The 11,619-nt window shown below is 42.9% G+C and overlaps 2 protein-coding genes across 2 annotated transcripts in view; one reads left to right on the top strand and one right to left on the bottom strand.

The window, feature by feature from the left end:
* Positions 1 to 98: 98 nt before the first annotated feature.
* Positions 99 to 2,245, bottom strand: LOC112221292 (HIG1 hypoxia inducible domain family, member 2A). Its single transcript, XM_024383463.2, is given in 2 exon segments — positions 99 to 1,203; positions 2,022 to 2,245. Coding segments are annotated over 2 exon segments (348 nt in total). The 5' UTR covers positions 2,206 to 2,245; the 3' UTR covers positions 99 to 1,039.
* A 5,571-nt stretch (positions 2,246 to 7,816) lies between these two features.
* The window catches only part of LOC121840394 (FAS-associated factor 2), an 11,480-nt gene continuing 7,677 nt past the window's right edge, over positions 7,817 to 11,619 (top strand). The window contains exons 1-8 of the mRNA XM_042303547.1: positions 7,817 to 7,850; positions 8,560 to 8,628; positions 8,892 to 9,026; positions 9,265 to 9,341; positions 9,433 to 9,571; positions 9,837 to 9,922; positions 10,299 to 10,390; positions 10,899 to 11,076. Coding sequence (XP_042159481.1) covers positions 8,581 to 8,628; positions 8,892 to 9,026; positions 9,265 to 9,341; positions 9,433 to 9,571; positions 9,837 to 9,922; positions 10,299 to 10,390; positions 10,899 to 11,076 — 755 coding nt within the window. The 5' untranslated portion in view covers positions 7,817 to 7,850; positions 8,560 to 8,580. The remainder of the gene's footprint in view (positions 7,851 to 8,559; positions 8,629 to 8,891; positions 9,027 to 9,264; positions 9,342 to 9,432; positions 9,572 to 9,836; positions 9,923 to 10,298; positions 10,391 to 10,898; positions 11,077 to 11,619) is intronic.

An 11,619-nucleotide genomic window follows, 5' to 3' on the forward strand; every position in this document is an offset into this window, starting at 1 on the left:
ATCTGTGATCAACTGTTGTCTATTGGGACTTTCACACAAAGGAGAATGTTACACGGAACTGGAAAACTCATCAATAAAAATTCTCAGAAGTTGGCCTGTTTTGGTATTTTATTTTCCTTTTTTTTTAATCAAGCAAAAGGTTTGTGTGAGCATTAAATAAGACTGTGCAATACACAGTGGGTGCTTGGGAAGACTCGACAATAGGCGTACTGTTAAAATACTCATGAAGGAGTACTCTGGGCAAAGAAATGTTCTTGGTGGTACGGTAACCAAAACAGGCTGAGAACCGTTGGACTAACACTAGAGAAGACCTGAGAAGTTCCTCTGCCTCCCTTACAAGAGCCCCACACTGCCAGGTCGTATCTTCACCAGCCCCTATAACACCCCTTATTCCTCTGCTATTTACAAGAGCCCCACACTGCCAGGTCGTATCTTCACCAGGCCCTATAACACCCCTTATTCCTCTGCTATTTACAAGAGCCCCACACTGCCAGGTCGTATCTTCACCAGGCCCTATAACACCCCTTATTCCTCTGCTATTTACAAGAGTCCCACACTGCCAGGTCGTATCTTCACCAGGCCCTATAACACCCCTTATTCCTCTGCTATTTACAAGAGTCCCACACTGCCAGGTCGTATCTTCACCAGGCCCTATAACACCCCTTGTTCACTTACATTGGTCGTAAGAGCCAGATGCTCCATCTTAAATATTATAGCACACAAACAATGTAAAAGGGACATGCATATAACCCCTATGTGTGTGTGAAGATGCATTGCTGTGTGTTTTTATTTTATTTTACCTTTATTTAAAGGTCAAGTCAGTTAAGAACAAATTCTTATTTTCAATGACGGCCTAGGAACAGTGGGGCTTTAAATATCTGTTCCGTTAGTCTTTCTACTCATTCAGACAACACATTTCATCCACCAACACAACAAGGTGGGACTACCTGAACTTGTCTAATAAGAAACGCCTTGTTTTAGGGTTTTTTCCGTTGCAAAAACATTTTGCAGTAAAAAATGAATAGAAATCTGATGCTGATCAGTCTTTCTTCAGTGCCGTGGTGAACACGCCGAAGAGGATAGCGACTACAGTGAAGCCTTGTGCGAAGATACGTCCTCTCATCACGAGCTGGGACTGCCGGGTCTTGCCTTGTTTGAAGGCTCGGAGACCGTACATCAACGCTCCAGCTGTACCGAGACAACCTGGAGAGGAGACGCAGAATAGAGACTTGAGGTTTTTTTTTAACCAAACAATTAGGTTTTCCATAACCACTCTTACAATAGATGTGAAAGGAGGAACAGTGATCCAAATTCTTCTCTGTTCTGTTTTTGAGAAACCTAAAGGTGTGCGATCATAATACATAAAAGAACAGGCACCCTGACCGGTGTCAATCTTAAAGACATTTTAGGCCTGATCGTGTGTAAGGGGGAGGGTGTTTTTAATTCAGATTGTGTATGCAATTCATTCTGTAACCACGGGGGACCGACAGAGGGAGAGCATGTCCAATGTTGTCCGATGTTATATTCACATGAAATGTTCAATCCCGAACTACGTTATACAGACAGTCTGGCCACTGGTCTAGCTGTGTAGTCTAGCACCCAGGGTATGACCCATTGATTGCAATAATTTACCATTATAATACATGTTTATTATGAAACTCCTTGACAAAAAGGCATTGTGGGCCCTGTCATGTTTCATAATGGGGCTTGGAACACTCGGTTATGTTCCAATCAAATAACATTTTAGTCTACTTTATGGGTTCCACAAGGACACTGCATGACACATCTTATAAAAACTATCTGGCTGTACCAAATTAAGTTGATTGTATGCTATTGCCTAATGTAGCTAACTAGCTACAAAACGGTTGTCTGTCTTGGTCGTAAGACGCACATGGATGACCAAATGACTGTCTAGTCAATGCATGAATAATCTAATTTATTAATAGTATGCATTGAAGCCGACTAGGAACACCTCTGGACAGTGGACACTTTTCCCTAGAGTTACTCATTACGCAACTCGCCTATAGGGACGAACGGGTTCTCCTTCGACTTCCTCATCAACTTCTCCTGGAACGTCTCTTATCTGGGTCGAGATAGAGGTGTAAATCCTTCTATAACATGGGGCTTGGATCTGTCGAGCAGTGGTTGTTGGGTCGTTGTCGCTGACTGTTCAGAGACAAACGAGGTAGCGACAGCAGCTGCCATGCCTGCAGAGTGTGTGTTCACGAAGCTACGGTTGCCAGCTACAGAGGAAGGGAATGAATGGTTTGGAACAAAGACGTTGAAAATATGAGAGATGACCTAATGAGAGTGCTTCCGTAAACATCACATGATATTCCCAATCTGGCCCTCAAAGCATCACTGTCACCTAATAATCCCCAATTTACAATTGGCTCATTCATCCCCCTCCTCTCCCCTGTAACTATTCCCCAGGTCGTTGCTGCAAATGAGAACGTGTTCTCAGTCAATTTACCTGGTAAAATAACGGATGAATAAATAAATAAAATATTACGCAAAGACTTACGTTACTAGGGGCCACCTTTGACCAAGTGTTGCAACGTGTTGGAAACTTGAAAGCATAGTCAAATATACTGATCAAAAACATAAACGCAACCATTTTAAAGATTTTACTGAGTTACAGTGCATATCAGGAAATCAGTCAAATGAAAGAAATGAATGAGGCCCTAATCTATGGATTTCACGTTATTGTGCTGGGGTGCAGCCAAGGGTGGGCCTGGGTGGGCACTGGGGAGCCAGGACCAGCCAATCAGAATGAGTTTTTCCCCTGCAAAAGGGCTTTATTACAGACAGAAATACTTCTCAGCACCTGTCCTTAGATAATCCCGCAGGTGAAGAAGCCGGATGTGGAGGTTCTGGGCTGGCGTGGTTAAAGGTGTTCTGCGGTTGTGAGACTGGTTGGACGGACTGCCAAATTCTCAAAACAATGTTGGAGGCAGCTTATTGTAGAGAAATTAACATAACATTTTCTGGCAACAGCTCTGGTGGAAGTTCCTGCAGTCAGCATGTCAGTTGCACGTTCCCTCAAAACATGAGATGTCTGTGGCATAGTGTTGTGTGACAAATCTACACATTTTAGAGTGGCCTTTTATTGTCCCCAGCACAAGGTGCACCTGTGGTAATGATCATGCTGTTTAATCAGTTTATTGATATGCCACACCTGTCAAGTGGATGGATTATCTTGGCAAATGCTCACTAACAAGGATGTAAACAATTTGATGGAAATATGCGTTTTGTGAGTATGGAACATTTCTGGTATCTTTTATTTCAGCTCATGAAACATGGGACCAACACTTTACATGTTATTTTCATATTTATGTTCAGTGTATATATAGATTGTAACCACACTGTGCATCGAATTGATAGGGACATTGATCATGAACAAACCGACACATTTTATCAGACAGATTGTAGTACTCCTAAATGGTAGGTAGAGGTAGAGGTTTGCATTTGGTCACTGCTACACCGCCTAAGAGTGTTTTACGTATTTGGTCAAAGATGATATTTTATATTGGCAAGATTGTTGAGTGATCGCTCTAACAATGGAAATACATGTCCTCAAAGATGGAAGGCCTGCTGGAGGAGGTGAGATCAGGTGGGAACAGTGTAGCCAATGAGAGGGCAGATACACCAAAATGTCATTGAATAATTCAATGGCTGTTTTTGTGCACAAAGTGATGACTAAAGTAGCTTATTAGGAAGTCCGGGGTTTGAGAAATCAATGAGAGAAGTGAAACATTCTTCCTTTGCCGTTTATTTTCCCGAAATCCACAACCTAGATCCACAACCTAGATCCACAACCTAGATTCACAACCTAGATTCACAACCTAGATCCACAACCTAGATCCACAACCTAGATTCACAACCTAGATTCACAACCTAGATCCACAACCTAGATCCACAACCTAGATTCACAACCTAGATTCACAACCTAGATTCACAACCTAGATTCACAACCGAAATCCACAACCTAGATTCACAACCGAAATCCACAACCTAGATTCACAACCGAAATCCACAACCTAGATTCACAACCGAAATCCACAACCTAGATCCACAACCTAGATTTACAACCGAAATCCACAACCTAGATTCACAACCGAAATCCACAACCTAGATCCACAACCGAAATCCACAACCTAGATTCACAACCGAAATCCACAACCTAGATTCACAACCGAAATCCACAACCTAGATCCACAACCGAAATCCACAACCTAGATCCACAACAGAAATCCACAACCTAGATTCACAACCGAAATCCACAACCGAAATCCACAACAGAAATCCACAACCGAAATCCACAACCTAGATTCACAACCGAAATCCACAACCTAGATTCACAACCGAAATCCACAACCTAGATTCACAACCGAAATCTACAACCTAGATTCACAACCGAAATCCACAACCTAGATTCACAACCGAAATCCACAACCGAAATCCACAACCTAGATCCACAACCTAGATTCACAACCTAGATCCACAACCTAGATTCACAACCGAAATCCACAACCTAGATCCACAACCGAAATCCACAACCGAAATCCACAACCTAGATTCGAGACAATGTCTTAAGTGGTTGAACATGTTATTACTCCAAACCTTGTGAAAGTGACAAACTGAGGCGTTTTCATTTTCTTAAATTGTTTTATTTTATATCGAAGGAGTGCCTTTTGATTTGAGGCCTGCACATAAGCAATTGGGCGCAAGACGACCGTTAGACCTGATGACCTGTTTCTGCACATGAGTTTAGTTAGACAACATCGCCATGACATCTCTTACAAGAGTGATCGGTGATTTCCATTGGAGAAGCAGTTTCTGCTTCATACTCCTACTGTACTGTCTTTGCCGGAACCCTCGCCGCTTGGGGTGCGTTTGTAAATTCACTCTGGCTATCTACTCCGATTTCAGAGCACTCTCGTCTGAGTGTGCCAGAGCGCAGAATAACTGATGAATTTACAAACGCTCAACACCCGTTGAATATGGGCGGTGTCAGTAAACGTCGGGGGGAAAGTGTGATTTAAATTATTGCCTGCAGCACAGTTACAGTCACCAATGCTCTGGATAACATGAAAACAGCCTAACCAGCGCTGTTAGGGAGAGTAAAATGGTCAGAGTGAGGTGTTCTCTCATTTGTGTCTGGGAGTAGCTGGGAAACTAGCCAACGTTAGCCAGTTAGCTTGGATGCTTGACTGCTGTTGTGAGATCAGAATGCTTGGATCAACGCTACTCTTTAGCCAGAGCGTCCAGTGTGGCTCTCTGAACGCTTCGAGAGCAAAACGCTCTGAATTTACTGATGGACAATCTGACACTGAGTGCACCCTGGCACTCCAGATTACATTTACGAACACACCCTTGGTTGGAGAGCATCAAATCCTTGCTGCATCATGGGTAAATTGTGACCAACTGACTGATCTACAAATAATATTGAGTAGCTATTTATGATTCAAGGTGATTTGTAAATTAGTCAGTCTTGTCTTTTAAAGTCGGCTGCAATGTCGAACGCGCCCCATTATGAAACTTCTATTGATCAAATATAAAGCCTTGTGGAGAAATTATCAATTTATTCTTTAGTTGACCAAATTCGACACTCTCTCGTTAACCTCCATACAAAAATTCCTCACTTCTTGGTCTTATTTTCCTGGATAGATGTTTGGCAGAGTAACCCTCTCGCTTTGCCTCTTCTTTGTCTTGGTAGGGGATTGGCGAGTAGTGACAGACCGGAAGTTTGACCGAAATTCTTGTCATTTTACCGAAGATGTTATATAACTAATCCAAGATAGAACAGAGCCTTTCATTTCCAATTGGATCAAATTAACCATAGTGGGCAGAACAGACATTGAGGTGGGCAGGGCCAAGCATGAGCTAGCGAGATCCTATTGGCGCGTTCTAGCATTTATTTGCATATTTCGTTAGGGGACGCCTAGTATGAATCGCGTTTGTGCAATAACTCAATTCGCCCTTGCAGTCCTACTAAGCAACGCTATTATTATGTTTTACTTTGGCAAAGGGTAAAGCCTACAAAACGTAGTCCACTCTGTTTGGTACAGACTGTAGTTTCGGAAACAGAAGACTCTGTTGAGAACAAACGTTTAATTGAGGAGAAAATGTGCATGACGGCCAAAATACATCTCGTTACATTTTTCCCCACTGTAAGCCACTGAGCTTCCTCTCATCGCCATATTTGGCAGTGAGAGGAAACTTCAACCGGATGCTTAACATTTATACATCCGGTGAAATGTCTGACTCATTGTTCTGTGTTTTTACTGACTCGGATCTTTTCCACTCGTTTCGTCAAAATAACGAGTTTTTCGACTCATTTCACTCGAGTCAATAAGAGCCAATTTACGCTTGATCCGAAAATGTGGTCGGAGGCACTGGATGGTGTGACGCAACTGAGGCCAAATTCGGCCTTGCCTCTCACATTTTGTAACAATGCAGAGGGGCTCGGTATAGCTCCGCATTGACATTATTGGTTGACAGTAGATGAGGGACGGAGGTCCTGTATAGACGCAAACTCACTTCCTTCATAACAGCGCTGTGCAAGAACTATGAATGCTTTGACTTCTGCAGAGGCCATATCACCATAAATGCTGCACAGCCAATGCAGATAACATATTTGCCATGCAGCGCTTTTCATGCCCAACGCACTCAGGACCCCAAGTGAACGATGAACTGAAAACTGGAAAGAGTTAGGATTCTCCGAGCCTCTCATTTACATCATTCACCATTTTTATTTTATTTAACTAGGCAAGTCAGTTAAGAACAAATTCGTATTTACAATGACGGGCCTATCCCGGCCAAACCCTAACGACACTGGGCCAATTGTTCGCCGCCATATGGGACTCCCAATCACGGCCGGTTTGTGATACAGCGTGGAATCAAACCAGGGTCTGTAGTGATGCCTCTAGCATGACGCCGTCATTGTAAATAATAATTCGTTTTTAACGGACATGCCTAGTTAAATAAAGGTTACACAAATTGAGTTTGTGTTTATACTGGACCTGTAGCCCCCACCCAACCTCAACCAATCATGTCAATGATGAGCTACATTATTGCAAAATGTGAGAGGTGCACATTGACACCATATAGAGCTCAATTTGGCTTCTTCATGCCTCTGGTTGCCTCCGCAATTGCATCTCACCCTCCATATGAATCTGCTGACCACATCTTCGGAATCAAACATAAATTGGCTTTTAGTTCTCGAGTTTGATGAGCAGAGGCTGTGTATGTTTTGGTTCTACAACGCTGTTTCCGTAACATTCAATAAATTGCAAACATTCTTGTACCATGATCAATTATCAGTTCTAAACATGTATTTTTCTTCTCTATGTACTATGCTTATTATCAATTTTCCGCGCATATGACAGACAGTTTGGTGCTCGGAACAGTCCTCTGGGAGCCACTGAGACAGAGCAGCGTGTATCAATCGTGTTGTTGGAATCATTACTGCCAGCACTAGGCAGGTCAAACGAACAACTCAAACGAATGAGTCATTCAGAAAAATGAATCATGACTCTCGAGTCAGTAAAAAAAAAAAAAAAAAAAAGAGTCGACTAATGAATCAATGAATCATGACTCTCGAGTCAGTAAAAAAAAAAAGACTCGACTAATGAATCAATGAATCATGACTCTCGAGTCAGTAAAAAAAAAAAAAAAAAGTCGAATAATGAATCAATGAATCATGACTCTCGAGTCAGTAAAAAAAAAAAAAAGAGTCGAATAATGAATCGTTTGCGAATTGCACGTCACTGTTGGCGAGGTAAGATGGCGGCGCCAGAGGAGCAGGAATTATCTCAGGCGCAGACCGAAAACTCCTTCAATTTCAGGTAGTCAGCCTTTCTTCAGGTTTAAGTATTTATTTTTTATATAACTCCATATTAATGTATGTTTAGATATATGAAGGACATTATCTAAAATAAAGCACGCTAATGGGTGTAAAAAAAACGCTTTTTGACAATATAATGTTGATACCCCATAGCGCCACCGCTAACGTTAGCTAACTTGCTACCGTTAACGTTATATCTAATCTAGCAACACAACAATTATTTTCTATCCTAAATATTGTCTTGAGTTGCTAGTTCGTTCCCGACAATACTCACAAAGAAACGAATCAACAAACTTAAATCAGTGTAATGTGAATTAGAAAGGACATGTTTAACTTGGTTATCTGCAGCACTTGGTTAACTTACGCCAACTAACTAGCTAAGCTAACGACAGTTGGCTAACTAGCTAGCTAGCAGTTTACTTGGTCAGCCAAGCTAACGTTACTTAGCATTTTAGCTAGAAGATGGTTTAATAGTGAACATCAGACACACACAACTGTTAATGACACATGACAAGCAATGACTGGTTCATTCCTAGTAAGGCCCCTCTGTCTCATCCATACCCAAGATGTGGAAATGGCCTGTAGGAAAGTAACATATTGGAAATAAATTCGGTTGAACATAACTTCACAGATTTGTCCAATCTCGTGTACACCAACCAGTGTTAGATCTGAGAGTTCAGATTGTAATTTTTTTGCATTTGATTTTCCAGGACTTGACAGGTTTAGAGTCTATGGACCAATGTCGTCGTACATTAGAACAACACAATTGGAACATCGAGGTAAGAACTGTCCCCCAAAATACATGAATGGCTGTTTTTGATGTGGGCCTTAACGACTACATTATACACAGGTTATGATGCACCCAGTGAATCCAATAGTTCATCAGAGGTTGCACTGTTATAAATGACCTACGTGCAGTAATATATATATGAGAAATGTTGCCTTCAATATTCTGCATGAGCTCTGCGACACGGTTTAGTCTTCTTGTGGTGTGCACGGTGAGATCAAATGGAAAATGGTGTGTGTGTGTGTTCGTTCCCAGGCTGCAGTGCAGGACAGACTGAACGAGCAGGAAGGAGTTCCCAGTGTGTTTAACCCTCCGCCCTCCAGACCCTTACAGGTCAACACAGCAGACCACAGAGTGTATAGCTATATCGTCTCCAGGCCACAACCCAGAGTACGTACACACACATTCTGTCTCTCTGTCTCTTATGATGTTCTTCTCATTTTGCTCTTATATGTCACCGGTAAACTGTTCTAGCATCTCAACTTTAAGGTAGAATCTGCAATATGACATTCGCATACACAGTGGCGCAACCTTCTGCTTACTGAAATCATCCAGCTGTAGTTTTCTCATTCAATCTTCCCACTTTTCTGACCATGTTGCATCTGGTCTTTTTCTTATGTTTGTCCAGGGATTAATAGGATGGAGTTACTACATGATAATGCTACCTTTCAGATTGACATATTACACACTTCTGGACATATTCAGGTAATACAAAGAAACTGTATTTGGCCATCAGTTCCCCTGACGTTTCTGTATAAAGGTGACTGATTGGTTCCTCCTCCTCCTTCCTAACCAGGTTTGCCCTGCGGTGGGTCAGGCCAGACCCTCGTGGACGCGTCACAGACCCTGTGGGTGACGTGGTCTCCTTCATCCATAGTTTTGAAGAGAAGTACGGTCGATCGCATCCAGTGTTTTACCAGGGAACATATAGCCAGGTGTGTTACTCAGGTTCCCCAGTTTAATTCTCAATTTGGGATACTAGTACCTTGACCATCCACAACAAGTATGCTAGAACGCAGAAGAACACCCCCAGTTGACACACCTTACGTTGTATTTTATTGAACAACCGACTAAATGGTTTTAAGAAAGTGGATGTTCCAGAATCCATGTAGGTTCTACGTGGATTGAATCGATGTGTAACTTGGTCGACAGCTGGTGGTGTTATTCAGTGAGGTGTGTGTTTTTGTTTTCCCCCTGTAGGCATTGAACGATGCCAAACGTGAGCTTCGCTACTTGTTAGTTTACCTCCATGGAGAGGACCACCAGGATACAGACCAGTTCTGTCGGTAGGTCCAATAACAAGTGATCACTTTACACGAGGTCAACATACACGGGCAACAAAATGCACAATGATACTACAATGCAATACCCAAACTCTGGAAGGCCAGGCACCGTTGGGTACTATTGTCCTTTTTCCAGGGAGGCAAGAATCATTAGTTGGTTATCTAGTTATAATTCAGGGTCTGTTGATGATTGGTTTGAATATGGATTCAGTTGATTGGACGAAGGCATACCATGCCTGTTTCTTTATTTGTGTCATGCTTGGTATTATACACATACCATCCACTCTTCATTTATTAGATGTTTTCCTTAAAGTGTACTCGGTACATCTTTCCTCTCACGGTTTATATTAATGATGCTTCTGTTTCCATCTTCCTCCAGCTCCACGTTATGTACAGAAGAGGTCCTGACCTTCCTCAACACCAGGATGCTGTTCTGGGCCTGTTCCACCAGCAGGCCTGAGGGATACAGAGGTACACATCCGTCTACTCTTGCATTGCGTCTTCACTACCTAGATCTCCTAGAGCTGAAGATACATTCTACAAAGAGGAACTGGCCTCGTCCTTCACTCTTCGTTGTTGTTGTAAATGAGGACGTGTTCTCAGTCAGTTTGATATGGTTAAATGGGGTTAAAGAAAAATAAAAGTAAATCATTTGTGCTGGAACTGTGGATGATTTTCATCAGTGTCCTCTTAAGATATGAGGTGGAATCTCTTAGGGATGATGGATGATTTTCATCAGTGTCCTCTTAAGATATGAGGTGGAATCTCTTAGGGATGATGGATGAATTTCATCAGTGTCCTCTTAAGATATGAGGTGGAATCTCTTAGGGATGATGGATGATTTTCTTCAGTGTCCTCTTAAGATATGAGGTGGAATCTCTTAGGGATGATGGATGATCTTAATCAATCACTTTATTTCAGTGTTGTTTTAATGTGTGTTTGGTGTGTTTTTTTCCCCCCCTGTGTGTCTGTACCTCAGTGTCCCAGGCGTTGCGTGAGAACACTTACCCGTTCCTGGCCATGATCATGTTGAAGGACCGTAAGATGACGGTGGTGGGACGTCTGGAGGGGCTCATCCAATCAGAGGACCTCCTCAACCAGCTCACCTTCATCATGGAGGCCAACCAGACCTACCTGATGTCTGAACGCTTGGAACGGTAAGGGACTGATCCTACCTGATGTCTGAACGGTGAGGGACTGATCCTACCTGATGTCTGAACGGTGAGGGACTGATCCTACCTGATGACTGAACGGTGAGGGACTGATGCTACCTGATGACTGAACGGTGAGGGACTGATCCTACCTGATGACTGAACGGTGAGGGACTGATCCTACCTGATGTCTGAACGGTGAGGGACTGATCCTACCTGATGACTGAACGGTGAGGGACTGATCCTACCTGATGTCTGAACGGTGAGGGACTGATCCTACCTGATGTCTGAACGGTGAGGGACTGATCCTACCTGATGACTGATCCTACCTGGTGTCTGAACGGTAAGGGACTGATCCTACCTGGTGTCTGAACGGTGAGGGACTGATCCTACCTGGTGTCTGAACGGTGAGGGAATGATCCTACCTGGTGTCTGAACGGTGAGGGACTGATCCTACCTGGTGTCTGAACGGTGAGGGAATGATCCTACCTGGTGTCTGAACGGTAAGGGACTGATCCTACCTGGTGTCTGAACGGTGAGGGACTGATC

Source organism: Oncorhynchus tshawytscha, linkage group LG21 (assembly GCF_018296145.1).
Source record: "Oncorhynchus tshawytscha isolate Ot180627B linkage group LG21, Otsh_v2.0, whole genome shotgun sequence".
NCBI lineage: Eukaryota > Metazoa > Chordata > Actinopteri > Salmoniformes > Salmonidae > Oncorhynchus > Oncorhynchus tshawytscha.